The sequence below is a fragment of the Oreochromis niloticus genome, linkage group LG14 (genome assembly GCF_001858045.2).
Source record: "Oreochromis niloticus isolate F11D_XX linkage group LG14, O_niloticus_UMD_NMBU, whole genome shotgun sequence".
Classification (NCBI taxonomy): Eukaryota; Metazoa; Chordata; class Actinopteri; order Cichliformes; family Cichlidae; genus Oreochromis; species Oreochromis niloticus.
In genome coordinates this window covers 27984618-28011070 of record NC_031979.2, presented here as the reverse complement: position 1 = coordinate 28011070, position 26453 = coordinate 27984618, and the positions used below count along the sequence as shown (strand labels likewise).

At 40.1% G+C, this 26453-nt stretch overlaps 3 protein-coding genes across 9 annotated transcripts; 1 reads left to right on the top strand and 2 right to left on the bottom strand.

Annotated features, from left to right (window-relative positions):
- Positions 1-4469, top strand: zgc:174895. 3 transcript variants are annotated; one of them, XM_025898528.1, is made up of 6 exons: positions 1-324; positions 489-582; positions 832-978; positions 2622-2717; positions 3667-3768; positions 3891-4469. In XM_025898528.1, the coding sequence occupies exons 1-5, from the start codon at positions 202-204 to the stop codon at positions 3717-3719; spliced, it is 513 nt and encodes a 170-aa protein (XP_025754313.1). In that variant the 5' UTR covers positions 1-201; the 3' UTR covers positions 3720-3768; positions 3891-4469. The 3 variants fall into 3 exon arrangements, with proteins under 3 accessions (XP_025754313.1, XP_025754312.1, XP_005474831.1); XM_025898527.1 differs by having other exon boundaries at positions 3-324; positions 3667-4285; XM_005474774.4 differs by lacking the exon at positions 3667-3768 and having other exon boundaries at positions 113-324.
- On the bottom strand, positions 2463-13413 carry rab34a (RAB34, member RAS oncogene family a). Of its 5 annotated transcripts, none has more exons than XM_005474775.4 (12): positions 13287-13413; positions 10898-11139; positions 8843-8939; positions 8672-8763; positions 8517-8585; positions 7413-7514; positions 7268-7332; positions 7099-7150; positions 6926-7007; positions 6456-6546; positions 5019-5126; positions 2463-4948 (listed from the first exon to the last, which is right to left on the bottom strand). In XM_005474775.4, the coding sequence occupies exons 3-12, from the start codon at positions 8915-8917 to the stop codon at positions 4881-4883; spliced, it is 804 nt and encodes a 267-aa protein (XP_005474832.1). In that variant the 5' UTR covers positions 8918-8939; positions 10898-11139; positions 13287-13413; the 3' UTR covers positions 2463-4880. The 5 variants fall into 5 exon arrangements, with proteins under 5 accessions (XP_005474832.1, XP_003440323.2, XP_005474834.1 ...); XM_003440275.5 differs by having other exon boundaries at positions 8517-8582; XM_005474777.4 differs by lacking the exon at positions 10898-11139 and having other exon boundaries at positions 13287-13385.
- A 2108-nt stretch (positions 13414-15521) lies between these two features.
- tlcd1 (TLC domain containing 1) lies at positions 15522-25055 on the bottom strand. Its single transcript, XM_003440274.5, has 4 exons — positions 23844-25055; positions 22882-22964; positions 19453-19535; positions 15522-18117 (listed from the first exon to the last, which is right to left on the bottom strand). Exons 1-4 carry the CDS (start codon positions 24047-24049, stop codon positions 17719-17721), a joined length of 771 nt encoding a protein of 256 aa, XP_003440322.1. The 5' UTR covers positions 24050-25055; the 3' UTR covers positions 15522-17718.
- Positions 25056-26453: the final 1398 nt, after the last annotated feature.

The following is a 26453-nucleotide window of genomic DNA, read 5'->3' as shown; positions in this document are numbered from 1 at the left end:
AATGAATCACTGGTAAACTCTGAACAAGAAATCTGGTGCAAACTGCAGAGAGAAACTGTAACTTAGTTCAGTATTATTAACAGCCAGCTCCCACCCATCATTCACCCCCCTGGAACCTGATACAGAAGACTCTCATTCACAGTTCAGTCCGTTCACCCCTGTTTGTGCCTCTTGTCAGTGCAGTCAAGAGCTGTTCTCCAAATGGACGTGTTTGCAGTTCCAGGTGACAGGCATAAAGGATGGTACCTTTCTTTAATGGCTCCCAACACAAAAGGACCAGAGTTCGCCTGGCTGGACCCGTCCAGACTTTACTGCAACTCCCAGGTATGCTAAGAGAAAAGAAATGTTGCAAAAACTTTTTCTGCTGTTCCCCTATTCACTGAGTACGACAAACCCCACCTCTAACTGCACAAGTACACATACAGTCTGTCTCTTATCATGTGCACATTTTGTATTTTGTGCTTTTTTCCTCTTTGCACTCCATCCAGGCTCTTGCAGACTGTGCCAAAGACCTTCTCAGCCCTTTCCAAAGTGACAACATTGACTTGGTTGCTGGCATAGATGCAATGGGATTCATTCTTGGTAAGAAAGCAAAGAACTTCACACTTAGAGGTAAAATACAGGGCGAGTTCAGAGAAACTAAACTCAAGAGTAATTTTTTATTTTAAGACGTTGTCACTGTGTACATTACGTAGGTCGGGAAACCTGACCCTTCAGGCAAAGATACTAAAATTTAGAAAAACTCTGCCTCTCACACATGGCATGGCAATGTGAAGCTTCTTTTCTCGCTCTGTCGGTGTGAATGAACGTTACCGATGTTGTCTTTTCAGGGGGCTTCTGTTGCCACTGCTCTTGGAAAAGGTTTCCTGGCTGTTCGCAAAGCAGGCCACTTATGTGTCGCCACCCAAGGCCAAAACTACACCGACTATACAGGCAAAGAAAAGACTATGGAAGTAAGACTGGATGTGCTAAGACCAGGTTAATATTGCTTTTTACCCTTAACCCCGTTATATAATTTACTGAGAAAGATGTTTGGACAGTTTGTGGATGAGAAGGTTGATAAATGACTGATTTCAGCTCTTACATTTTTAAATAAATGACAAAATCATTTAATTATTTATTTTGTCAAAGCCCAGTCTTTTAGGTGAGGCCATTTCTATTAAAAAAACTAAATTTGCCAAAACTCTGAGCTGGACCTTTTAAGCCTAAATCTTAGAAAAGTACACAAAATATTTAATTCAGCTGCTCAGCTTGAGTCTGACTAACTGACTTCACTAACTCTGACCAACACATAACCCGCAGTTTTCTCCAAACTCCCCTGTCTTTCTTCTAGCACAGCACCATGAGTTATCCTTCACAACATTCTCAACAAAAGGGCAAACGTATGTGTGACGAACACGCCGAGAATAGCACAGGCCTGAAGGTTTGTTTCATTGTAAATCAATGAAAATATGCCCTTAATCAGGGTTGGGAACTCCAGGCCTCAAGGGCCGGTGTCCAGCGGGTTTTAGATATCATCCTGGGTCAACACACCTGAATGAAATGATTAGTTCATTACCAGGCTTCTGGAGAACTTCAAGGCATGTTGAGGAGGTAATTTAGTCATGTAAATCAGCTGTGTTGGATCAAGGACACATCTAAAACCTGCAGGACACCGGCCCTCGAGGCCTGGAGTTCGACGCCTGTGCCCTAGGTCAGCATGCCTGAATGAAATGATTAGTTCATTACCAGGCATCTGGAGAACTTCAAGACAGGTTGAGGAGGTAATTTAGTCATGTAAATCAGCTGCGTTGGATCATGGACACATCTAAAACCTGCAGGAGGCTTGGAGTTTCCCACCCCTGCCCTAAATGATCCCATGATTAAACATTTCCTGACAGGAATGATGTGTGGCAGGATGACACAATGACAGATCATTGAACAGCTAAAAACGATGTGAGCCACATGCTATGGCCTTCACATATTACCGACGGAAGATTCTGGATAAAGTGTCATAATTCATCATAACACTGAATGAGGGAAAAGCTTCATTAAAACTGCCAAGAAACACTGAAGCTGTTCTAGTAGCGCAACACCTGACTAAGATGCTTTATTTCCTGTAGAGGAATGTCTCCTGAAGGTCCTGCCCGGGTCACTGCACCATCTCCTGGTACAAACTGGTATTACGTAACAGTGTAGGCCAGTTTAGGATATGAAACCACAGATGTTGGTTCTTCAGATTCTGTCGACAGCCTGGATTCATTTTTAAACATTAATTTGCAATACGTGCATTTAAAGAAGAATCAAGTCTCACAAATTTCTACTTTCTACATCCTCTCCAGCACAAACACAATCTGTTGTGTGTGTGTATAAACGGGTGAATGGAGATCCACAACGTTAGGTAAATGAGTCTTCTCTTAATCTGAGATTTGAAAACAAAATACTACAAGCCCCTAGAACAACATTAATGGGAAACATATGCATTAAAATATAACTGTTTATTGTCAGCATTTGTTTTTGTGTTTCTTTCATAAACACAAGATGTACCATTTTCTTTTAATACTTGTCCTCGTAAACAAAACGAGTTGAAGAAGAAAGACTGAAGGAGACATGAACAGTCGACATGTGTGTCCCCGCCACAGGTTTGAGGGTGTTGTTAGTGGACCAGTGGATAGAGACTGGGGGCACAATGAAGGCTGCCATTCAGCTGGTAGAGAAACTGGGAGCCACAGTTGTAGGTATGTCAGTCAGTAAGTTAACAGTGCTGTGCAAAAGTCTTGAATTACCCTCCTTTATATTTTGTTAGGAAAACGGAAAAAAAAGATGCAAAAATTCATTGGAATGTGGAAATCAAGGATATAAGGCAAAAACTGAGTTTCTTCTAAATCCTTAAAGTAGTCTTCAGGAATAGTTTTCCAGGATTTTTGATGAACATTTAAGTTCTTCTGTGGATGTTGGCTGCCTTTTGCTCTGTTCTCTGTCAATGCGACCCCACATTATGGAAATAATCAACCATGACTGTGTGTTTTTCTATCTAGGTACCGGTATGCTTTTACTGCACTGTTTTGTCAAGCTGAAGCCAGATTCATCTTCCACAGGGCATTAGCCGCTGATTTTCAGTCCAATCCTTGTGTAATTTGACATTCTTCAGCCTTTTCACTCCATTTCTCATCCTCAAGAATAGCTTCTTCCACTGAGACCATTTCTGATGAGGCTTCAGTAAACAGGAGATGTATCTGAAGGGCCAGATGCATCTTTCAGGTCCTGTGTCAGATCTTTGTTGGATTTGTTTCTGTTTCTTAAAGACATAGGACTTGAGGACACTTTCAGATACTGCTTATCTACTTTAAAATGTTTTTAAATCAACCACTTTTTCTTTTGCACCCCACTTTTCCAGTTTGGTCAAAGGACACACTGCACACTTTTCCAAAATATGTTAGCTTTTCAGCAAATAGCTCTTTGGCAATCACCGTGTTGGTGCAAAAATACTTTTTTTTAAGTCTGTTTAACTGTTATGTTTGGCAGATTCCACTAAAGAAAAGGAAATAAATCAATATTTTTGTGGCAGGCTGCTTTTATGATGTATTTAGACAAAACACTGGTTTGTCCCTTTTTACCCTTGAATTATTCATAGGCCAAGTTTAAGTGACATAACAAATGCATAAACATTCCTCTGAAAATGGTCAGGTACAATGGCTGGACTGAGAATGGGGGGAAAAGCAGCCAAAGAAAAACTTTGAAAGACTTCCAAAAAAGCCTGGAGAACTACTGACTGGTTTAAAAACAAAGGTCAGTGCGCTTGGAAGCAAAACATAAAGAAGCAAGGGGTTGTTCAAGACTTTTGCAAAGTAATGTATTATATAATAACCGAATGACTCCCAACACTTGATTGTAAACATCTCACTCTGCAGGCGTCGCAGCTGTGGCCATCGAGAACACCGAAGGAGGGAGGTGGATTAAGGAAAACTACAAATTCTCTCACTGCATACCCGAAGAGCTGCAGAGCCAAATTGATGGAAAATACCTCGACTCCTTCAAAACCGTCAACAACTGAACAAGTTAACGTGATTCCTTAAAGGTTCAGCAAAGAAGGCAAAGCATAGTGAAATTTTATAATACATGTATAGATATATTTTTTAAGAAATACAGTGGACTCACAGAATAGCTGGCTTTTTTTAGATTTAGTTCTATTTTAAATAACTGAAACAATTTCTATTCTATTTTTTAATGTCCTAACAACATGTAAAGCTCACCATTGGAAAATAAAAAATATGAAAACCACATCAGTTTTCATACTGACCATTAAATTCTGTGATAAATTTGATTGTAAACAGAAAAAAATAGACCTTTCAAGTATCTTCATTACAAATATGGCTCCCAGTCTTTGGTCTGGGACCTCAGCGTGCGATGGATAAACGGAGAAGATGATGAACAAGATATAAAAACAAGAACAAATTTTCTTTTTAGCCTCTAACAAATATAACTGGTCACTTAAATGCAATGAAAAAAGAAAAAAAAAGAAGAACAGAGCCAAAAAAAACTAATTCAACACAAGCAGAATATGACTGTTAAAATAAACTACAGCAGCAACATTTAAGATTGAATTGAAGCCCTAAGTGAAACGAGACTCTGGCATTTTCTGGCAGGACGGGAACATTTTGTGTGTAATTCCTGTGTCACTCCACAAGAATCTGCACACACATCCCGTGGAGGAAAAAGCTTTCTAGGCCAGGAAAAACTGAAATTAAAACATGTCAGGAAGGGAAACATCTGAATCCCTCCTCCCTCCCCGACCACAGAAATCCTTCCCGCTGAGCTGGACGGCAGCCGTGGTCATTTTCCACTCAGAAGACTCCTCGTTTTCAGTCCGTACCTTCGATTTTAACCTCCCGCTTCCATCCTTACTGACAGCAGTTGGACTGTTTCTTCTTCGATGCAGCGTACAGACTGTTAGAATTGCTGTTAATCCCTGAAAGCAAAGCTTGGTTTTAAAGTGTGCAACAACTGCTTTTGTGATTTGGGATTGTCTGGATACTCACTGACAACATCTCCGATTTGCCTCGATCCGCTTTTCTCCAGCTCAGCAAGAACGTTGGTCTCAAATGCTAATGATGCAACCCGAAAGAAAAACTCTCTCACGTTTTCCCCTGCAGCAGATACACAGAGAGCATCGGTCAGGGGCTGTGTGAAAACTACTGCTGGGGGACTTTATAAAGAAACTAAAGCTAGCTCAATAGGCTTTGGACAAGTTAAATCTTCTTTTTTTTTTTGCATCATGGGATTTAAATCAAACAATTAAAATGACAGTCAAATGCAGACCTTTAGCTTTTATTTAGGTGGTTTTAAAAACTATGCATCAACTGTCCGTGAATGACAGCGATACTATACAAAGCCGCTTGTTTTCAGAGAATCAAAAGCTACTGGACAAACCAACATGACTTTAAATACAGGGATTGTTTTTTGAATGAAAATCCTTTGCAGTCTATGACTGAAAGCATAGATCTCATTCTTCCAGGCTTTTCCTGCAGCCACCCTCTGTTGGTGCTCGTTTCAGGGTCTCTGCCTTCAGATCAGGTAACAGACTTGGGTACTGAAGGATATACCACTCAGAAACTCATGGCTTGCTTCCGCAGTATGCTTTGGCTCATTATCCAATTGCACTGTGAGGTTTTTGGCTGAATCTGAGCACAGAGTAAAGCTCTGTACACTTCAGAATTCATCCTGCTACTTCTATCAGCAGCCACAGCATCAACGTGCCCATGCCATAACACTGCCTCTACTGTGTCTGATGGATGAAGTGGCACACTTCAAATCACGGGCTGTTTCTCGGTTTCTCCATACCCGTCTCTTACCATCATTCTGGTACAAGTTTATCTTGATTTCAGCTGTCTGAAGATTATTTTTCAGAGCTCTGCAGGTTCTTTTGGATGTTTTCTGGCAAAATCTAATCTGGACTTCTTGTTCTTGAGAGTAATCAGTGAGTCCCATCTTGAAATACACCCACAGTCCTCGAGTGTTCTTGACCTGGTTAGATGTTGTCAAGTTGTTTTTCATAAACAAGGACAAAGTTTGCAAGCATCTACTTTAGTTGTCTTCTGTGGATTTTCAGGCCTTCTGGTGATGTTGAGCTTTCCAGTGCATTGGATTTGTCCACTCCTAAAGCTTTTGTTCTCTCTCTGAATATTTTCTGGTAATAAACATCCTACAAACACATTTTCTAATCTTTCTAGATTACAGTAGCTGTTATTCAAGCAGTGTAATACAGACTTAGGTGCAAATTTGGTAACTCTGGAACTGAACACTTTGCATTTATTACCAAAATATTTTCATGAGAACAATCAACTGCAGCGTCTTTCCCTGAGGAACAGTGTAAACAAAAACAAAAAGCTATTCTGGCTGAAGCTATAGAAATATTTTTCATCTCCAACACCTTTTGGAGGCAACAGCTTTACTTGTATTAAAATCCAAACGCTCACCTGTCAGCGATGAAACGGCCCAATACTCAGCTTGGATCTCGTTCGCTAGTTTGAGGGCATCTTGTTCGATCTGAGAATACTGAGCAGGTGACTGTGAGACAAAGCAGAACATACAACACATCAGCAATAAGAAAACAAACACAACTGTTTATTTTATTGTTTAAATAAGCATTTATGTTTCATATCCAGTCATGTTACTAACTAACTCATAGAAACAATGTCTTCCTAGCAACCGAACTAGCTTAAGTACGGCTGTTTGAATACATAATGTCTTAGAAACGTTCCTGTGTGTGATTTCCACCTCGGTCACAACCACTTTAGGGTGTAGTAAAGGAGGAGAAACATTCCTGAGGTTTGAGCTTGGATACGCTTTGTGCTCCTGGCATCTATCCAAGCAATTCACATTTGACTCCAGTAAATACAACAGAAATGTCCACAGGTACATCCACTTTAAACAGTAAAAGACGTACGCTGAGGTCCTTCTTGGTGCCCACGAGGAACAGCTGAACAGCGGTGGGGTCGTTCTCTTTCAAAGCGTCTTCGAGCCACTGCCTTTAGATGGGAAAAGACGGTATTAAATCCACCAGCTGGGACAACAATGAGATAAAGGCACACAAATATTATTCTTATATTATATATTTACCTTGCATGGCCCAGAGAGGCAATATCATTTACATCAAACACGATTATCACAACTGGAAGAGAAGAAGAGATCATTTTACTGCGTTAGCAGCTGGATACAGTCAGGAAAGCGACTGATATTTTATTCCTTGTAAACAGTGTTTTAAATGGAGAGACTGATGGAAACTTACCCTGGGCTCCTCTGTAGTATGTAGAAGCAATGCACTTGAACCTCTCTTGGCCTGCGGTGTCCCACCTTTAACACACAGAGGCTGATGAGCATAATTCGAGTGACTTTTTTGTTTTAATGCGTTACATTTTCCGGATCAGACTTACAGCTGCAGGCTGAAAGGAACACCCAGCACCTCGAAGCGCTCCATCTCAAAGTCAACACCGATTGTTGCTTTGTAGTTCTTGTCAAATGTATCCTTACAAAACCTTAAAAAAAAAAAAAAATTATCTACTGCAAATATATGCACTTACGGTCAGCAGCAGACCACATGATTTGGACAGGTGACCAACTCTGACAGGTGGGCATTCAAGTAAAAAAAACAGAAAAGTGCTATGCTTATTTACACCCATACATGCACAGAGAAATTTAGCACAATGTGCAAAAAGTTCTGTGTTAAACTGCAGAGGCAAAGGAGGAGTTCTGCAATTTTCAGTAGGGTCATGCTTTAAAACTAGCTACACACGCTGATAAATGGCCTGTTTTTAGTTTCAAAGAGACGTGAGGGGTGCTTTATAAAGTCTGACCAAAGTTGCAGGGGCACATTGAGTTTACTGGGTGGGCCTAGACCCCCAGGTCCCGATCATAAAACCAACACTGCCTACATTTGTTAATAAAACAACGTATCTAATGTATGATCATGGCAGACGCATAAAGGAACTTGTTACAGGACAGGAGAAAAATAAACTACAAGTGACAAAATGTGACACAGTTGTACTGTAATTTAAAACGTTACAGTCTCAAACTGTGTACTTCCATACATGTAGCAGTAATGTACTGCATGCAGCGAGGCTCTCTAAGTGGTCCAAAAGTTGTGTTTTCCTCATGCGCAGAAGTGACGGGACCACAAACCATCAGTCATAAAAGATTATCATCTGGTGACACCAAAGCTAGCAAACACATTCCTATCAGGCATTATTTTTGGTGTTGTGGTCACAAACACAGATACAAAAACACCCATAACAGCCATTACAAAGCATAAGTACAGTAAAGCATATCAGGGCTGGAAAAAGACGCCCCATTTTTATGTTTTCCAACTTTTTTTTCATGCTTTTAATAGCTGCTTCATACTTTTTTGATTACTGTGAAACCTAAAGCAACTGTAACACAGGTTAAGTATTGTGCTTCCTTGAACTCCCTCTGAGTTATTCATTTCCCCAAATTCCCCCTCACCTTGCAGTCACATATGAAGTGAGTGTGTCTTAGTTTACCTATTAATCAGGCAGGTTTTCCCCACAGCCAGATCCCCCACCACGATGACCTTGGATATTTTAAATCTGCTGAGAAGAATAAGAGAAGCAGCAGCAAGTAAATAAGAGCCACATAAAGCAGATCGCATACAGTGGCTTCACACTGCGGCACTCACCCCACAGTGCCGGTCCGTTGCTCCTGACACGCAGTCTTTACTTTATTGTTGAAATCGTTTTTAGTGTGGATGGCCGCCTCTTTTCGGAAACACTGAAGAGAGGAGGGCGGGATCATGAAGATGTGAACTGTTCTAGAAAGACAAGTAGGCAACTGGGGTGACTGATTTTACCTGAGGGAGCTGAGCGATGACTCGGTCCCGTCGAACAGGAGGAAGAACGCTCATGGCTGAAATTCGGACGGACATGAGGCCTCAAGGAAAACAGCGGCTGGACAGAAAGACAGAGGGAGTGGTGTAAACAGTCTGCTGTTTAACTTGGGTGGCTTTAAAGATAAACTAAAAATCTACTGAGACAGAAACAAGTTTAGTTGACCGAGGTTAGTCAGTGAGCAACACATTCTCTGGGTACTGGACATTACAAATGTAATCTGCGACTCTGTTAGATGCAGTACAGTGTAAAAGGCTTGAGCCACACCTTATTTCTTTACCTTTTGTTAGATAAAATAGAAACAGGTAAAACAGACATGGAAATACAGTATATAAGGCAAAAATACACAAATTCTAACTAGCATTAAAGTCAATATTTGGTATAAGCGCCTTTATTTTTCAACAATCTGAACTCTCTTAGGGAAGTTTTCTTGTCAATGCTTTAAGTAGTCTTTAAGGATAGTTCTCCAGGCTTCTTGAGGCATTCAACGCTTTTCTTTGGGTGCTGGCTGCCTTTCACTCTGTTCTTTTGTCAACATGAACCCACACTGCTTCAATAACGTTGAGATCCAGGCTCTCGAGAGGCGAAGCCGTGATCGATAGTGTTCCACTGTGTGTTTCAAGATGTTACTACATTGTGGATGAATCTCTGTTGCTGTGTTAGTATTTCCATCAGCTTTAATATGATCGCCAACACCACTGGCTGAAATGCAGACCCAAACCATGACAGCGCCTCCACCGTGTTTTACAGATGTGTTGTATTTCCCCTCCTGACCTCCTCTGTACATACCAATGATGGTTTTAACCATCAAATTTAGATTCATTACTCCATAACGCTGCTCGCCACTGATTTTCAGTTCAGTTCTTCTTGACAGCCACCTTTCCACTGAGACTATTTCTTTAGCGAACCACAGATCTCTCTCAGGTCTTGATATTTCTATTTCTTAAGGAGGTGACTTTCAGATTCTCTTCATCTGCCATAAATATCTTACTTCTACTTCTGTTGTGCTCTACTTATCCCTTTTCCTCAGATTTTTTTAAGCACACATGGCACACCATCCTGAGATATGCAACTTTTCAGCTAATAGTTCTTTAAGAATCATGTGGTTGGTGCAAGGCTGCTATTTCTTGTCTGTCAAGCTGTGTTATTTTTGATAACTTTCATAGATTCAGCAAACAAAGTGGCAACAAATAATGCTAATAACATAGGGCTAAAAAGGTACGATTTAAAATTGCTAAGTTTTCTGTTATGTGTACACTCAACACTCGTTTATCCCTCGATTTAGGTGCCTTTTTGTGCTTGAATTTTCATAGGTCAGAGTAGAGTGACTTAAACACAAATACATTCCTGTGAAAATCAAAGGACTGGACTGAAAATGGGTGAAAAAAGCTTAAAAAAGACCACTTAAAAAGAACAAAAGTCACTTTGGAAGAAAAATATAAAGAAAATCTAAGGTGGCTCGAGTCTTTTGCACAGCCCTGTAGTTAACTATTATGCTGATTATTATTACTAGAAATCCCCAAATTATCGTCAGTTGACCACGTCTACACCTAAGTTCGGATAAAAAGGTAATAAAAACAACACTTATGTGCTAAATTAGCCGTAGTTTTCTGAATGTGGGATACATTAGCTCACGGTTCTTTCAGGTTTGTTTGTTTTCGTTTCCCAGGCCACCAGGACATAGACAGTATCCCAATTAGCCAGCCTCTTTAACATGTTATTTTCCTAGAAGTAGACGCGACCAGGTAGACAACAGCAACAGTTTGTAAAACCAGACAACTGTGATCAGCCCTGATCCCCTCACTGCGTGGATCACATTTAATCCTATTGTTCATCAGAGCTTCACGAAAAGAGGAAGAACGCTATTTTTATATAGTCTAACATATAACGGGAACCTGAAGACTGGGCATCAAGTTGAAGGAGGAGCGCTGAAGTTACCCCCGAAGAAGAAAAACCGCAGGAGTTACTCAGAGTTAACTCCTGAAAAGCAGCCGCGGGTTGGAGATGTTACGGGATACCTCAGAGACTCCGGATGGTCCGCTCGGTCCTCTTTCCTCCTCTGTTCTGCTTGTATTCGTCCTCTAACAAAGACGCTCTTCACTGTAAATCAGTTCAGCTCCATTGTTAACTATGAATGTGTGTGAAGATGAAACGGATCAGCGGAAGTTGTGGGGATCGGCAGACTGGCACCGCTGCAGCTGCTGACTCAGGTCCCTGGATTTAGTTTTTCCTCCCACATTTTTCCCTGCTCGTCCCCCTGCTGGAGGAAAGAGGAATGATCGGATATAAGGGGCTCTGTCACTTAGATTGTTAACTTTGCTTGTTTGTTTTTCTTTGTTACACTTATGTAAACTTTTTTTTTGTTTTTACTATAATAGAAATCATGCTTAAAGGTCACGATGCGGGAAATCCTTCTGCATGCATAATAACAGCCAAAAAACAAAAACTACTGTATATATCTTCTATTTCCATTTTATAATACCATCCACTTTCACCCAATTCCACGTAACTCGAGTATTACTTACTTTTATTGTCTTCGTTTTTTCCCACAAAGGAAAAAACTGTATAACTTCCTGTCCTTCAATACTGAATCTTCGGCTACAGAGGGCGCCATAACCCTCTTTTGAATATCTGTCTAGTTGTAAGCGCAATAAATAGTAGTTAAATTTCTAACAGACATAAATCAGTTGCTAGCGTTATTATATTATGTCACATATAGCAGTGCAGGCCTACATACATACAAAAACTTGCACATACTAGATTTGTCTTTACGATGCAGCGACGTGTCCTATTAAAATATGAGTTACAGGCAGGGATTAAAAAGTTATTGCTGATGTTTTTATGTATTTTTGTGTGTCTAACATCCTTGTTAATATTGGCAAATAGGCTGCATTTGTATGGAAAGGTTATACAGAAAATAAATAAACGCCTAATATCATAAGTAGTATTCTTATGATTCTCCATCGTTGTACTCACTCTGTTTTCTATATTCTGTCCAGTCGTTTTTGATGTCTAGAAATATACTTCCATAACTTTTATGTCATTTTTTCTGCTGTCCTCTTGGCTATATCTTTCTTGAATTTTTTTTAAATCTCAATCATACTTTTTACCTAGATAAATTAAGGATAATGTAACAGTCCCTTAGCCATAAATTAATTGCATTAATTGCAATTCCAGCTTGTGATAGAAATGATCTTCCTGGTACAAAATCGTTTGATATCATTCATAAGATTTATGTTTGACAGGTTATAAGCTAACAATCTTTTTACAACAGTTTACATACCAGAAATCATTTTTTGAAATGTTATCAAACCTTCAGTTAGTAAACAGATGACTCTTACAGGCAGGTTAGTTACTGTCAGATGGGTTCATTTTAATGAGCCATGCATTATTTCCAGCGACGGCACTGATATGTTTGCTCAGTAATAAAAAAATAATGACATCCCATTTCTCGCTTACACTATCAACACATCCCTTTATTCTTCTCATCCCTATGACGTACATGTAAATAAAGCTGCAGTTGCAGTGCTCAACGTGTTTTTCTTTTGTTTTATTTTTTGGTTTCATGTAATGTTTTCAAACAGCTCAACACATATCAGTAAACACGAAAATTGATTCTGTGCAGTTTAGCACACAAGCTGTGTGCTGTGTGCTAAAAGCATTGATGTGTGCCCCTCTCAGAAATGGAGAAACATGAAATAATGCAAAAGCGGGATTGGAAGACGAGAGAACATTTTTCTGAGGTAAGCATTGTTCAGCAAGTGAAATTTGATAAACTGGACTGTAATATTTTGATTCATTCATTCAAATCAGAGATTGGATCTATACATAATGTGCTGCTGAATTATGTTTTTGTATAAGGTATTCAAAACTTTTTTTTGTTATTTAAAGGTTACATGAAAATGCATTATTGTGGAGAAGCCTTCTGTAATTTGGACTGGCTGTGGTGTTTAGGTCAACGTTAGGTCGCATAAAGGGAAGCCGATTGAATTATTTTTAAAACGATGATACTGATTAGATTCATTCACTGAATTGTACCTTTTATAGCTTTATTCTTTCTAGAAGTTAGAAATCAGCCTATAGCTCGTGTAACATCTACCTATATCCTGTCATCCTCAGTTTCCCTAATCCATAATGAGCAACAGGTCAGCTGAACACATCCTACACAAAGAAAAATCTCCTGGAGGTCACAAAACAGTTATTTGACATATTTCTATGTGATTCTGTTCCTCACTTTGCCGGCCACACCCCTTGACAAGTCACCTAGACAACCACGTACACACATACGACAACACTAGAAAGCACCAAGTATCCCACAACATGTAAGCTTCACCTGGAAAAGCCCAGACCGGGATTGTAATACACGAACAATGTGTTTGTTAAATGTGTATCATATTTGATCCTCACCCCCTTCCTCAATCAGAGTGCACCCTCGATTCCTTTCCTCCGGTGTTAGTCCCGCCCACCGGGAGATGCAAGCGGAGGAAGCGAGGAAGAGATACATCAGCCAATAGTCAAATGAGCTTTGGATGATGCTTTCTAAAAATGGGAGACGTGAACCGGAAGTATCTGTGTGTCAGCTGATGGAATTCTTCAAATGTTAAGGAAAGGCGCTTCAATGCTTCCTTTATTACCTTCTTTGACAGGGGATACACTGGACTGGACCATCGTTTTTTGTTGTTGTTGTTTTAGGAAATGAGATAACCCGATCACGTCACATAATCACAGCAACATACCACCAGACAACAGTCAGCGTAATTAACACTGCGTTTTCAATCGCTTCAAGTTATGTTAAACCCACAGGTGAATGCAGATGTGAGATTTGCTTCTCATCATGCTGTCGCAGGAAGAATCCATATATTAAAAATCTTAATGAATAAATGAACGGAGATTATGACCTATAACAAAATGATACAAGTAAATTCATGCAGTTTGTGTTAATTATGTTCACTGCCACAATGCAGCCTTCAGGATTGCCTTCTATTTATAGAGGAATTATAGCAGGTCCAGTTGACGGAGCACGTATGAGCAATGAATCTCAATGCGACAAATATTTCATGTTCCAGCCATACAAAAACAGTCATTATTATTATTAGCAGTTGTTCTCTTTTACATGACCTGCCTGAAATACAGTAAGAAGACCGTTTACACTGAGTGGAGCTCCGAGCCCCACCACAGAGGGTGGCACAATAGTGTGGTGGTTAGTGCTGTCCTCACACAGCAAGAAGGTGAAGTGGGTTGGCTGAGGCCTTTCTATATGGAGTTCGCATGTCCTTACTCTGGTTCTCTACCAAAAAAGCACATATTTCAGGTTAACTGATCTTAGGTGTGATTGTGAGCATAAATCCAGTCTTTGTGTGTTAGCCCTCCAAAAGTCTAGCAATCTGGGTGGACCCTGCCTCTTGCCCTATGACTGCTGGAGGTAGGCTCCAGCTTCCTGTGACCCTGAATTTGACCGCAGTCAAGGAGAGGAGACCAAGCAACAGGCATTTATAAAGCAATCTCAATCAAATATGACACGTGACACAACTACTGCTATTTTTATCATCTCAGACCTGTGTTATTTTTAAATAAATTCACTGCATAACGCAGTGTGACAATCACACAAATAAAAATAGGGAAAGGAGGAAAGCTTCACAAAGCTAAGTGAAAACATATGAAATAAAAGGGGCAAGGACAGTTTGCGTATTAAAGCTGTGTGCAAAGCCTCAATAAGGGCATAAAAACAGAATCTAGTTTTCTCACATAAACACACACAAAAATCCTTCAGTTTTTTGATGAAGGTAAAAACACTTCTGCAAAGAATATACCTGTGCATCCTTTGTTATTTATAGGTCGTCTGGTAAGCGTCTCACTCAGACATGTTTTAGGAAGTGAGACATCCGTCAACAAAGATTATTTTCCAGGTCACAGCTGGGACGGAGAAGACGAGGAGGCACGAATCAGAGAAAGCCTTTAAACTCAGCCTGACTGTTCATCGATAAAAGACAAAATGACACGTCATCATCTCTTGTGATTTTAAATACAATCTTTATTTTCATCGTATCACTCAACAATCCAAAATACACAGTTCCTAAAAAAAGACAGTTGTTGCTTAAATACAAGATATATTTTACATTATTGTGGTCGGGATCACATGGATTTTCTGTATGCTTGTCTCTATACTACACACCACTCTGCGGCATATCTATACTTTCATATTCACACTGCTTAGTTTTGAAAAGGCACGATGGCAAAGGCACTGTAGCACAGCTCAGACACTCTGTCCAGGTCTGTTTGGACTTTCTTGGCATCAGTTGAAATAGAAAATGAAATGTACTTATTATTAGGTTTTCAAATGTCACTGCACTTATGATTCATGGCATGGTTAAAAAAAATGAGCAAGTCCACTAATGGTCAACAACTATGGATACTTCTTTTAAAATATATCAAAAGGGAATGCACACCGAAGGACATTATGTACAAAGTGCTATACATACATATATATACAGTTTAGGAACAAAGAGGAAGAGAGAACACATCTTCTGTTTCAACATCTTTAAAAGGAGATCTTTTCTGTAAAAGTATTATTTTGAAAACAAGCAACAAGATACATCTGTCTGGGACTGTGCTGCTGCCTGCTCTCCATGGAGGCTTTCCCAGTTTCCAATGAGCTACTGTTAGATGGCAGGAAGATCCAGCTCCACTTGAGTCAAATGCAAACAGATTTCATATGAGAACCACAAGAGTACCATAAATTATCCCACATTATTGTGTATTACCACTTCAGTTTGACAACACTGTATTTTATGCACCCGTCTTTTCACAGTCCAGCATCTCTTCAGCCACAAATGGCTTCATAAAGACAAAGGGAGAGGTCCACTCTATTTACACATATAATTAAAATCTGCTAAAATTCAAAGTCCAAGATCAGAAATTTCCTAATAGCAAGAGGAAAACTGATCATGATTTTCCCTACATAAAAAACTGCTACCCATGCAAATGTTAAACATGTAGCAACACAGAGCAAGGTTGTTAGCAACTGTAAAATACAATTTCCAGTTTTCTGTTTTTCTGATAAACTACGCATTTGTCGATGGACATTCTTATGAAAAAAAATCAACACCACTCTTCTGGTGTTATACTTTCTGCAAGTGTGGACACACAAGGCTCTGTTTTTAATTTAGTGACATTTAGTGTATTTAGTCATCAGAGGGTTTACATGATGTGGCATAGACATCCATCTGCCCTCCAAGTGGCTATGACTACATGGACTTCACTGCAAAGGCAAGGGCATCTTCTTGCTATACATCCCCCAAGCAGGTGTGATAAAACTGCTCGTCCATGGTCCCTAATGCTTTGCATGTCCACAAATATCATCATTTACTGTCTTAGTAATATCAGGTCTTACTAAGACAGCAAATATTTGTTAAAATATGAATTAATGTATGAACAGCAAAGACAGTGATTTAAGTATATCTAACAGGAATAAATAATATTTTTAAAAAACCTAATTTTGGGGCACAGTCTGTAAACCTTTTAAATATTTTTACCCAGTTTGACTGTTGAATTCACACATAATGTTTGAAATAAAGTTAATTTAAATAATGCTTAAAAATACTTCCTTAAAAAAGTCCCTGGAAACATTTCAAGGCTGCAGAGCTGTGAAATATCAAGAAGGACATTGTAATGACATAGAAGTCAAACTTTTGCTTTAAATATTAAAGATCTGCATCATGCAAGTGATTGTTTTGAGTTCAATTTAAGGTCACAATTGCTCTTATGTCTGTAAGCTAATTATAATTATAAATCTAGTTAATACTGACTGGCTAAATAGCAAAAAATATTTACCACTAAAAACTAACTAACTATAACCTACTGACAAGTAGATTTGTTTGTTTAACTCAGGAGTCTCAAACTCATGGCCCGGGGGCCACTTGCAGCCCGTATATTGACATGAAGAAACATAATGCAATTTGGTCCTTGAAGTTTTGTTTGGGTTTTTTTTTTGTACTACTTGAATACTAAAGTGGCCCTCCAATGAGATGACAGTGCCACCAGTGGCCCACAGCTCATTTAAGTTTGAGACCCCTGGTTTGACCTGTATAAAATTCCAAGTGTAAAAACAGAATGTTGTGCTTTTGCAGGAGAGCCTTTTTAAACCATCATTTCTGAACTTAATGCAAATCAAACCTAACTGCTGTTAGATGAGGTTTCAGATCCGCTTGACTGATTTTTTAACAAAGTTTTAATTAAAAATACATTACTCAAAATGTTAGACCTGACATGATGCTTAGCTTTAACATTAAAGGAATGGTTTAACACCTAAAATTAATTTAAATCCCCCCACCACTAACATCTGGGCTAGCATAGATAGCATACATAAAGAGGAGAAAATACTGGCAAATTAAATACGTTTGCACAAATTCAACAAGTGTTAAAAAAAACAACTATTTGTTAATTAAATGAGGACTTTTTTGTTTGTTTGTTGGACAGAGCCAAGCTAACCGTTTCCCTCCTGGTTCCAAGCTAGGCTAAGCTAACCAGCTGCTTGCTGTAGCTTAATATTTATTGTACAGGTATGAAAACGCTGGTTTTATGGTTTATTCTCATCAGACTCTTGGTAGGTAAACCACTAAGGGTCTTTTACAAAACCTCAATTTATTCCCTAAAAGTTATGATACAAAGAAGCCATTTTAAATACGCTAATAGTGGTAACATCCCCAGGGTTTGGAATTTTTGTGGCAGTATGTTCTTTGGCAGTGAGACACGATAAGGAATCCTGCCGTCATGATAAATGGTGTCAGTAACAAAATGACAAAACCTGTAAACTATAAAAGACCCGTAAACCTTTCCCCTGTCAATCGCTAATAAACTTTTTGGTGTTGTTATTATGCATCCCATTCTGTCCTGCACAGCTCCGAGGGAAGAAGTCTGCACGGAGCAAGCGGTAAAAATAAATCAGGATCATAATATTCATCACCATCATAGAAACGAGAAAGTATCCACCGTGGTCCAGCCAGGAGTAGTTGTGGATAATAAACCACGTGAGGTAGAACTGGGTGGTGAGGCGAAACATAACGTAGGTGAACAGGTTGGCGAGCTTGTTGATGTAGTACAAGGTGGAAGACTGAGCACCCGCCAGCTTCAGCATCAGCCTCAGGTGCAGGGTGACGCTGTTGACCTCCACAAAGAGGGCGATTACAGCGCCGGCTACATAGAGCTGAGTGTACAGGGCGTACAGGAAACACCAAATCACCTGAGGACGAGACAGACATAGAGGGTGGTGCAGGTGTTTGTACTAATAGCTAATCTCTTGTGGATTGTGATCTCATTGTTTGCTTTTCTTTGCAGCTCAATTGCTTTTATTGTTTGCTTTGGGACTTTGTTAGTGCATGTCCAGATTCAATCTAAGAATATGTACTGTACTCAGCGGGAAACTGGGATTTTTCCAACCTTAAAAGTAATCTCCAGGTAATATTAAAGGATTTAAGGCAGTAGATCATTTAACAGCTATAATAATCCTTTGGTCAGAGTACATTATAAACAAACCTGACACTTTGGTAGGTACACCTTGCTAAAACTGAGTTGGACCACTTTTGCCTTCAGAACTGCCTTAATTCTTCATGGCATAGATTCAACAAAGTCCTGGAAACATTCCTCAGAGGTTTTGGTCAATATTGACCTGACAGCGTCGCAAAGTTGCAGATTTGTCAGCTGCATATCCATGATGAGAATCTCCCATTTCACCACATTCCAAAGTTGCTCAATTGGATTGAGATTTGGTGTCTATGGAGGTCACTTGAGTAAAGTGAACTCATCATTGTGTTCAATAAACAAATCTGAGTGTATTTGAGCTTTGTGATATGGCTTGTTATCCAAATGGAATATGTGGTCATAAAAGGACTGATATGATCAGTAGCAAAATTCTGGTATGCTGTTGTGTTTAAATTAAGCTTAGCTGCTACCAAGGGGCCCAAACTGTGCCAAGAAACTTTCTCTCATGCCATTACACCACCAGCTGGCTGAGCTGTTGCTATTTTTTTAAAACCTCATTTTGACCCTATCATCCAAATGTTGCAGCAGAAATCCAGGCAACATTTTTCAAATCTTCTGTTGTCTACTTTCAGTGAACCTGTGCAAATTATAGCCTTAGTTTCTTGTTCTTAGCTTCATCCGGTGTGGTCTTCTGCTGATGTAGCCCATCTGCCTCAAGGTGCAATGTGTTGTGATCTCGGAGATGCTCTTCTGCATACCTTGGTTGTACCAAGTGGTTCTTTGAGCAACTATTCCCTTCCTATCATATCAAAGCAGTCTGGCCATGCTCCTAATCTCTAACATCAACAAGACATTTTCTCCCAGAGAACTGCCATTCACCGGATATTCTCTCTTTTTTTGGGTCATTCTCTACAAAATCCTGGAAAATTTGCACAGGGAAAACCCAGTAGATCAACAGTATGTAGATGACCCTGACACTAGCTTCTTTTTAATGGCTGGCAGGATTTAACATTATGACTTGAATATTTAGACTAAGCCAGAGAAGAAACCTTGATCAAGTTAAGAACTCATAATGTTCACAGGCATATTGTCTTACCAGTGCATGATGGAGTAAAAATTCCCACGATCCTTTTGCATGTCCCGAGAGGATGATATCAGTTGCATCATGCACAAAGTAGCCTGTAAGGAAAAAGAAAAATTCTAAGATGTTGTCTGTGTTTTACTGCTTACTTTAACAAAAGCTTTCCTGAAAATGTTTCCCTGGCGTATTTTGCATATGGGGTGTTTCATTTGCCATAGGGTACTTTTGGTAAAGTTTAGCACCAACCAAGAATGAGAAAAACATGACTGACTGACCCCTGTATTGAAATGATTTTGTTCCAGTTCCATAGTTAGAAGAAGAGCACTTAAAGGTGTTTACATGTGAGGTCACAGCAGTTGGAAGTTTCTTATACTGATCTCACGGTCACTGGACATCTCTGGGTATATGATAGCATATTTTCAATGGTATCTGTCATCACATGCAAAGTTTATCAGTTTACTCCAATTTATCACAGTTTCCACCAGCATGTTTCATATACAAAGACTTCTATCATGTCAAAGAATGCAAACCAGTAAGTTTAAACTGCCGACTGAAAAAGAAAGTAAAGATGTCAGGCTTTCATGTGTAAAGATAGACTAAGGATCATCTGCCTCACCCTGTTTCATGTAAAACACTCCCTTTTATCTGGCAGGCTTTTCACTGCATCAAGAAAATAAGCTGCAGAACACTCAGTAGTAATAATGGTTAGTTACAGCCCTCACTGTAGTGAAACTGTCGCTGACCAACCGCATAAAGTGTGAGAGTCACGTTCTCCTTCACTTCAATAAATCTCTGCAGCCGTCCGAAGGCAGCGGGACACATTATGCACGACTGTCTGCTGTGGTTGCCTTCATTAAATTATGTGCCGATCACAGCAGTCTGCTACAGAGCAGCAGCATACACGTCTACACAGCAGACTAGTCGATTAAGTATTTTCCCTGCTATGCAGGAGATGGCAGATCAATGTGTGTCGTGACCTCTCTCCCACAGTCCTTTGCAGGTTTTTCACCTTTTTATGTCTGTCATTTTTATGAAAAGAACTGGACTGCTCACCGTTCAGCACCATCTGGAAATTGTGTGATTGGCAATTTTTCAGCATGACATTGATGCCAAACACAATGCAATACAAGCATATGTGGACAGAAAAACTCACAATCGACCAGTAAACATGGACCTCAACATTATTGAAGCAGCGTGGCATGATCCAAAGAAGAGCTCTGAATGAGCTTCAAGAAGCCTGGAGAAAAAATACTAATACTACTACTTAGAGAAATGAGAAGAAAGCTTTCCTAAGAGACAGGCTGTGTTGAAGAATAAAGGTGGACATACCAAATACTGACTATAATGACAAGTAGAATTGTTTTTGCCTTACTACTATACTATATTTCTATTAGTGCTGTCAGCGTTAATCTTGTTAAAATGACGTTAACGCCATTAATGTGGCAAAAGATTTGCCACGTTAATGCGGTTATGGCGTTAACGCCATTTTAATGAGATTAACGCTGACAGCACTAATTTCTATTAATCTTTGCACATGTTTTAATAAATCACTGCACCCATAATTTCCCATTTTCCAAATATAAGTACAAATATATGAAACATAAAATAAAAAAATATATAATATATATTTATAATTTTTTATATAAAAATACAAATTGTAAAGCAATGAGGGGTGGCTCAAGACTTTTGCACAGTACTATATGTACAATTTAAGGCTAGGCTACATGAAGTTAGAAGGTGTGTGCTCGCATTTACATCAAGCAGTAGCTGGGTCTTCGATATCATGTCTCCACCTGCCTCCACTAATGCACAGACACATGAGTTTGGCTTAATTTTTAAACTGTTGGATCATGTGACGCCATCATTCATATCTACAATATTACTGGACAGAGTGAGACTAGTGGGATCGCACACTTCTCTTTTTTTCTCCCCATTGTGTGATCACATTTTGCTGCTCTGCAAGATAACTTCTTTTTCTTTTTTAATCTGCTGAGCTCCTGCTGTCAGATCGTGATTGACACATCTGCTCACCTCATCAAACACGTGCTTTGCTGCACCTACGTGAACCAAACACTTTCTCTAGTATTTTCTGAACTGACAAGGTCACTGGAGCTGTAAATCAGACAAGAGTGGCCTGACAGACCAGACAAATATTTGGTTTTCCTACCACAGTAAACATTCTGTGTAACCTCACCCCACCACACAAGTGATTATCAAACCATGTATCCACTCATAAAAAGATAACACAAGAATGAGCATAATCATCGTTCCTGCTATGAAGATCTTTTACAACATGAAGTAAACAACAGTTTAGCAAGCTAATATTTTAGTTACTTGACATTTGCATCGGTCTTCTTTTAGCACATAAATATTGAAAGAATACGTCAGTAATCGCTTAATCTATTAGATAAAGCTCCCACTTAATTCTTACATCATGCACTAAAAGATAAACTTCTCAGACACTAGATTTGAGAATATTTGAGGCCACAAAGCCGGGTTTCCCTTCCATCCATTTAGGGTCATCCAGACACAGCAACATTAAGTGCTGAATTAGTGTTGAGCTAATCTGACAGCAGAGTTAAACATTTCTCGCCATCATCATTTTTAGAAGTTGCCAGCTAAACAATTCAGTTATTAAACCGTGTCGACCTCATTCAGCTGGAGGTATTCTAGTGACTAAGGGTCCCTTTGTACCATAGTATGACTGGCACTCTGCAGCTACGAGACGCACAACAAGTCCCTCTGTTAAAGAAAATGACCTCCAGTATCTGGTGTGACTGGCCTCAGTGGCGCTAATAGCTGTTTGCAGTAGTTACGGTAAATCTTTACAGATTTGTGTCTTCGTAGTAACGCAGAGAAACACAAGTTTGAACTACACACAACAGAGCTCAACCTGACTGACGAGTTCTCGGGGGGACTATCTTTGGTGTCCATGGTGATTGAAGGGAGCCGCCCATTTACCTGGAAAGCCTCCCTTCTGGGAAGCAGGTGAGAAGAAAGGATCTGTTGGCTGCTTCTCTAATGACAGGCAAAGTGGAATTTTACGTGCCCAAAATAATTGCAGTTCGATCCAGTAATGGAAGGAGAATTGTTCATCAGTCAACATCTCTCCCTCATTTCTCTCAAACATTAAACTGGGGGTCCAATCAACATAAAACTAATGTACTACTTTTTAAAAATGTATTTTACTGGTTTCAGTTTCTCAAACATGAGGGGTTTTTTCTATTGGACCTTTAGACAGTTAGATATAATAACATATATAATCTGACGATTTCTATACATTTTAACAGGAAAAATGATTCATCATCAGATTCCATGATAAAAGTAGCCTTATATAACTATACTATACAACTATACAAATACCGAGATGCATAATTATGAATGAATATATGTCAACGTTGCAGTACTCTTAGTTTTTTTTTTATCCATTATGTGTTTACTGACCTGTGGAGACGCAGACAAGCAGGTAGGACAGAGGGGTGTGGTACGAGTGGATGTCGCTCAGCGTCTCTGGCCAAACCACCACACTGGAGAAGGATACATGTTATGGATAGATGGCTCTGAATTCGCCTCACTCAGACATACATGGGCTCACTCCTGGAGAGAAAAGCCTGACTAAGCAGAGACATTAACATCAGCTGTTATTGCTTTTTTTAATTTCATGTACTACCATTTTAGTCTGTTTTTCCTCTCTGTCATTCTTTATCATTTTTTGAAGTGTGGAATAAGGGGCACACCTTAAAAAGCAAAGGTCCCTCTGTTCCCCCTCCTTGAATAAACAAGCCACAACAGAATAATTTTTAATAAATGGCCAGTAGACCTTATCTGATATGTAAAGCAGTTTGCTAAACCCCTTATTTTGAATTGGAAAATGTGTTTTTTTCACCCACTTAAGCAGTCAAGTGACTGCAAATTCAAACAGTCACATGTTTAGCAAACTGAGCGGAGCTGACAGCTTCAAAGTTTGACCTTGATCCCATTTCTTAATTTTAAAAGATGAGTCATGAGCTCAGTCCCGCCCAACATAACTCTTTTTCAAAATGCTTTTACAAGAACGGTTAAGCCAGCAGGTTTTTCCAGTTGATATACCAGCAGTCTGTTGCTTCACTGGGTCTGAAACGATTCCTTTCCTTACAAACCTCCGAGTTGTGCATAAATGATACAAACAGCAATAAGAGCTGTGTGTCTGTCTCATACTGTACAGAGGCAATTCCCTCCCCACTTGAAAATGCCATTCTCTCCCCCATCCCTCGCCCTGTGTGAACATGCGCTTCTTATCCTGGCTGCCACAGGCTGTCACTGTTGCGCACACACCCCTACACACGACACATCATGTGCATTGTCAATAGACAATGGTGTCCCAGTGTGGATGGACAGGCAGATGTGTGCGTTGGAAGGACACTTACCAGGTCAGGGCCCAAATCCCAGTCAGCATTGAGTGCACCATAGAGACGGAGAGGTTCTTCCACTTCCAGGAGCGGAAGGCATCCTGCTTCACCACCTTGGGCACGGGCAGCCTTTGGAGCAGCCGGTGGGCCAACCTGAAAATCAAAGAGCACACCAGTACTGACGGGCCTGGGTGACTCTTGAGCACAGGAAGCAGGGCCTCCATCCTCTCCTACCCACCCCGCTGTCTCTTGGCGCTTGCTCTTAATGAGCTCCCTCCCTTCGCCCCCCTGACGTTTTTTGTTTTGTTTTTTTACGCCCCTGTCAGCGTCTCCTCGGCCCCAGTGATGAGCGAATATACGCGTTAAGAGATGGGAGCGTTGTCCAGGCCAGAGAAAAGATACGCAGCTGCTGCTGCAGGAGATGATCCTAAGCTTCTTTTTCTTTTTCCCCCCCAAATCTCTGCAGAGTTGATTTCCAACAGATGCTGCAGCCTTTTTTTCGTTTCACGTTTTCAGCGTCCGGAGCCTGAAGAGGTGGGCTTGGAGGGGATTCCCGTTACAGCTCATTCCAATGCGACGGTGTTTGTCTTCACGCTGCGCCTCGTAACGTTATGTGCCGCCGCTCTCACCCCGCCTGTCTGTGGATCACGAAGGGGGAGTGGTGGAGAGGGAGAGCGGGGTGGGTGGTGCCGCCGCTGCTGCGCCCTTAAAACCAGAGAAACGAAAGACCAGAGGCTGCGATTAGATTTCACAAGAAGAACGATAGCACAGATCCTGCTAAAATGTGGATTTGTGTTCGTGCTGTCCAAAACAAAAATAGGCATAGGAATGTTTGGCACATAGACACGAAGGAGGCGCCGCTCCTTCGTGCGTAAATAATGCGCTGCGCGTAAAAGCGTTTAATTTGTGAATGAAAACGACACAATTCGGACTGAATAATTATACCCAACGCAGTGTGCTGGGTAAAAAGCTGCAAATAAAGCTGAAAAAACCCAATCTGTTGGCTACACATCAATATTACCAATAATTATCGAATCGCAATTCTAGCAAAATCCAAGCACAATATTAAAATAGTCCCTTATATTAGAGCTTGTTACATCATTGTCCTTTTTATATTCACAGTGGTTCCATTGAAGCGTGCGCATTTTTCTTTACTGATAACACCATGAACAGTTGTTCATGCTGTGCTCAAATTAACGTAAATATGTCCAAACAACGCCTTAAAAGAAGCTTCAGCGGAGCGTGTAGCTCCATCTTTAGAAAAAAAATACAGCCAGGCGCTAGCATGAAAGCACACCAGGAGATGGAGACAAAACCTTACACGATGACTTCACATCAAAACCAACAATTATGTGTCACTCAGTTTTTTATAAGACCACCAGGGGGCACCTCTCTCTCTAAACTCTACCCTACCCTGGAGAAGGGCCGTTGAGACAGCCTGGAAAATTCGTCTTTAATAATCTGCATTAATAAAATGATTCCAAAACGGCACATGTCTTTCTGGTAAATAAAAGCCATGCCTGGATGCATCTGAATCCACGAAATTCCCTTTTTACCTTTTGAAAGCAAACTTCAAATGTGAAAGATGAACAATATAATTAATCTGCTTATATCCAGAGGACAAAGCTCCCTGTAACAAGACACCCTGGAGTTAAAGAGAGAGAGAAATGTAATTTAACACCACTGTTTGTGTTTCCTGGTCCCCTCCCTGTAGTTTTTTTTTTTTTTGTTCTTTTGCAGTGTGAGATGCTGGAAGCCTTTTGCTCTCATAGTTTTTTTAGGCACAGGAACCTGCAATTCCTCACAGTCAGGTTTCTAGAGAAAATACTTCAGCCTGCAGATGCAGAAGCCTCCTGTTTCATACAAGAGAAGCTGCTTCTGCTGCTCTTTTGCTGTTGAGGTCTTGAGAAGGTCTCCCAATATCATGTGATCTGTTTTAGATCAGAATCTTTTTGTCTGGCTCAGAGCTGAACCATACTGATCTTGATTTTCTTTCTCCTGACGACTGTTGAGAAACAGCTACAGTGAAGACTGCGAGCAGCCAGGAGAAAGAAAATCTAGAGGTCAGCTGAATCCAGCGATTGCATCGTGAATAGCCCAGAAAAAGCAGGTCTATCTTAACCAGAAAGAGATTTAATTTCACTGTTGGGGCTGAATGTGGCACTGAAAGGTCTAGCAAATAGAATGTTTAAGGTAATTTATGTGATTTTAATGTTTCATTACATTTGTAATAGTATACTGACTCTCTCACGTAGTTCGTCTGGGGGAAATCTGAGATACTAGTTTACATTAGTTACATTACAAAGTTTTGAGCAGAAGCAGGTAACCCACACCTTAACATGATCTAACAAAGCTTTTTGTTATGTCAGGAATGCTTTTTTCTCAGTCCCAGTAAATTTTCAGTTGGGGTGAAGTCACACGACTGTGGAGGGAAAGCCACAGCTTCAATACTGTTTGGTCTTCTTTGGTTTTCAGTTAGTTCTTTCAGTGTTTTGATGTGTGTTTGGGGTCAGTGTTCAGCTGTAGTAGTAATTCTTCTACACAAAGATGCAAACCAGAGGGTGGAGCATGTCTCTAAAGAATGGAGTGCTGCTTCTCCTTGCTCAGGGTGGAGTCCATTCTGTGTCC

Excerpts from the sequence above, each read along its gene's own strand:
- tlcd1 (XM_003440274.5), bottom strand. The coding sequence starts at position 24,049 with ATGGAGGCCCTGCTTCCTGTGCTCAAGAGTCACCCAGGCCCGTCAGTA. Across the intron at positions 22,965-23,843 it reads GGGATTTGGGCCCTGACCTG|TGTGGTGGTTTGGCCAGAGA; the intron begins GTAAGTGTCCTT and ends ATCCTTCTCCAG. Across the intron at positions 18,118-19,452 it reads TTTTACTCCATCATGCACTG|GTGATTTGGTGTTTCCTGTA; the intron begins GTAAGACAATAT and ends TCTCGTCCTCAG.
- zgc:174895 (XM_005474774.4), top strand. The coding sequence starts at position 202 with ATGGACGTGTTTGCAGTTCCAGGTGACAGGCATAAAGGATGGTACCTT. Across the intron at positions 325-488 it reads GACTTTACTGCAACTCCCAG|GCTCTTGCAGACTGTGCCAA; the intron begins GTATGCTAAGAG and ends CACTCCATCCAG. Across the intron at positions 583-831 it reads TGCAATGGGATTCATTCTTG|GGGCTTCTGTTGCCACTGCT; the intron begins GTAAGAAAGCAA and ends TGTCTTTTCAGG.
- rab34a (XM_005474775.4), bottom strand. The coding sequence starts at position 8,917 with ATGTCCGTCCGAATTTCAGCCATGAGCGTTCTTCCTCCTGTTCGACGG. Across the intron at positions 7,008-7,098 it reads GCCTCTCTGGGCCATGCAAG|GCAGTGGCTCGAAGACGCTT; the intron begins GTAAATATATAA and ends TCCCATCTAAAG. Across the intron at positions 6,547-6,925 it reads GCACCAAGAAGGACCTCAGC|TCACCTGCTCAGTATTCTCA; the intron begins GTACGTCTTTTA and ends TTTGTCTCACAG.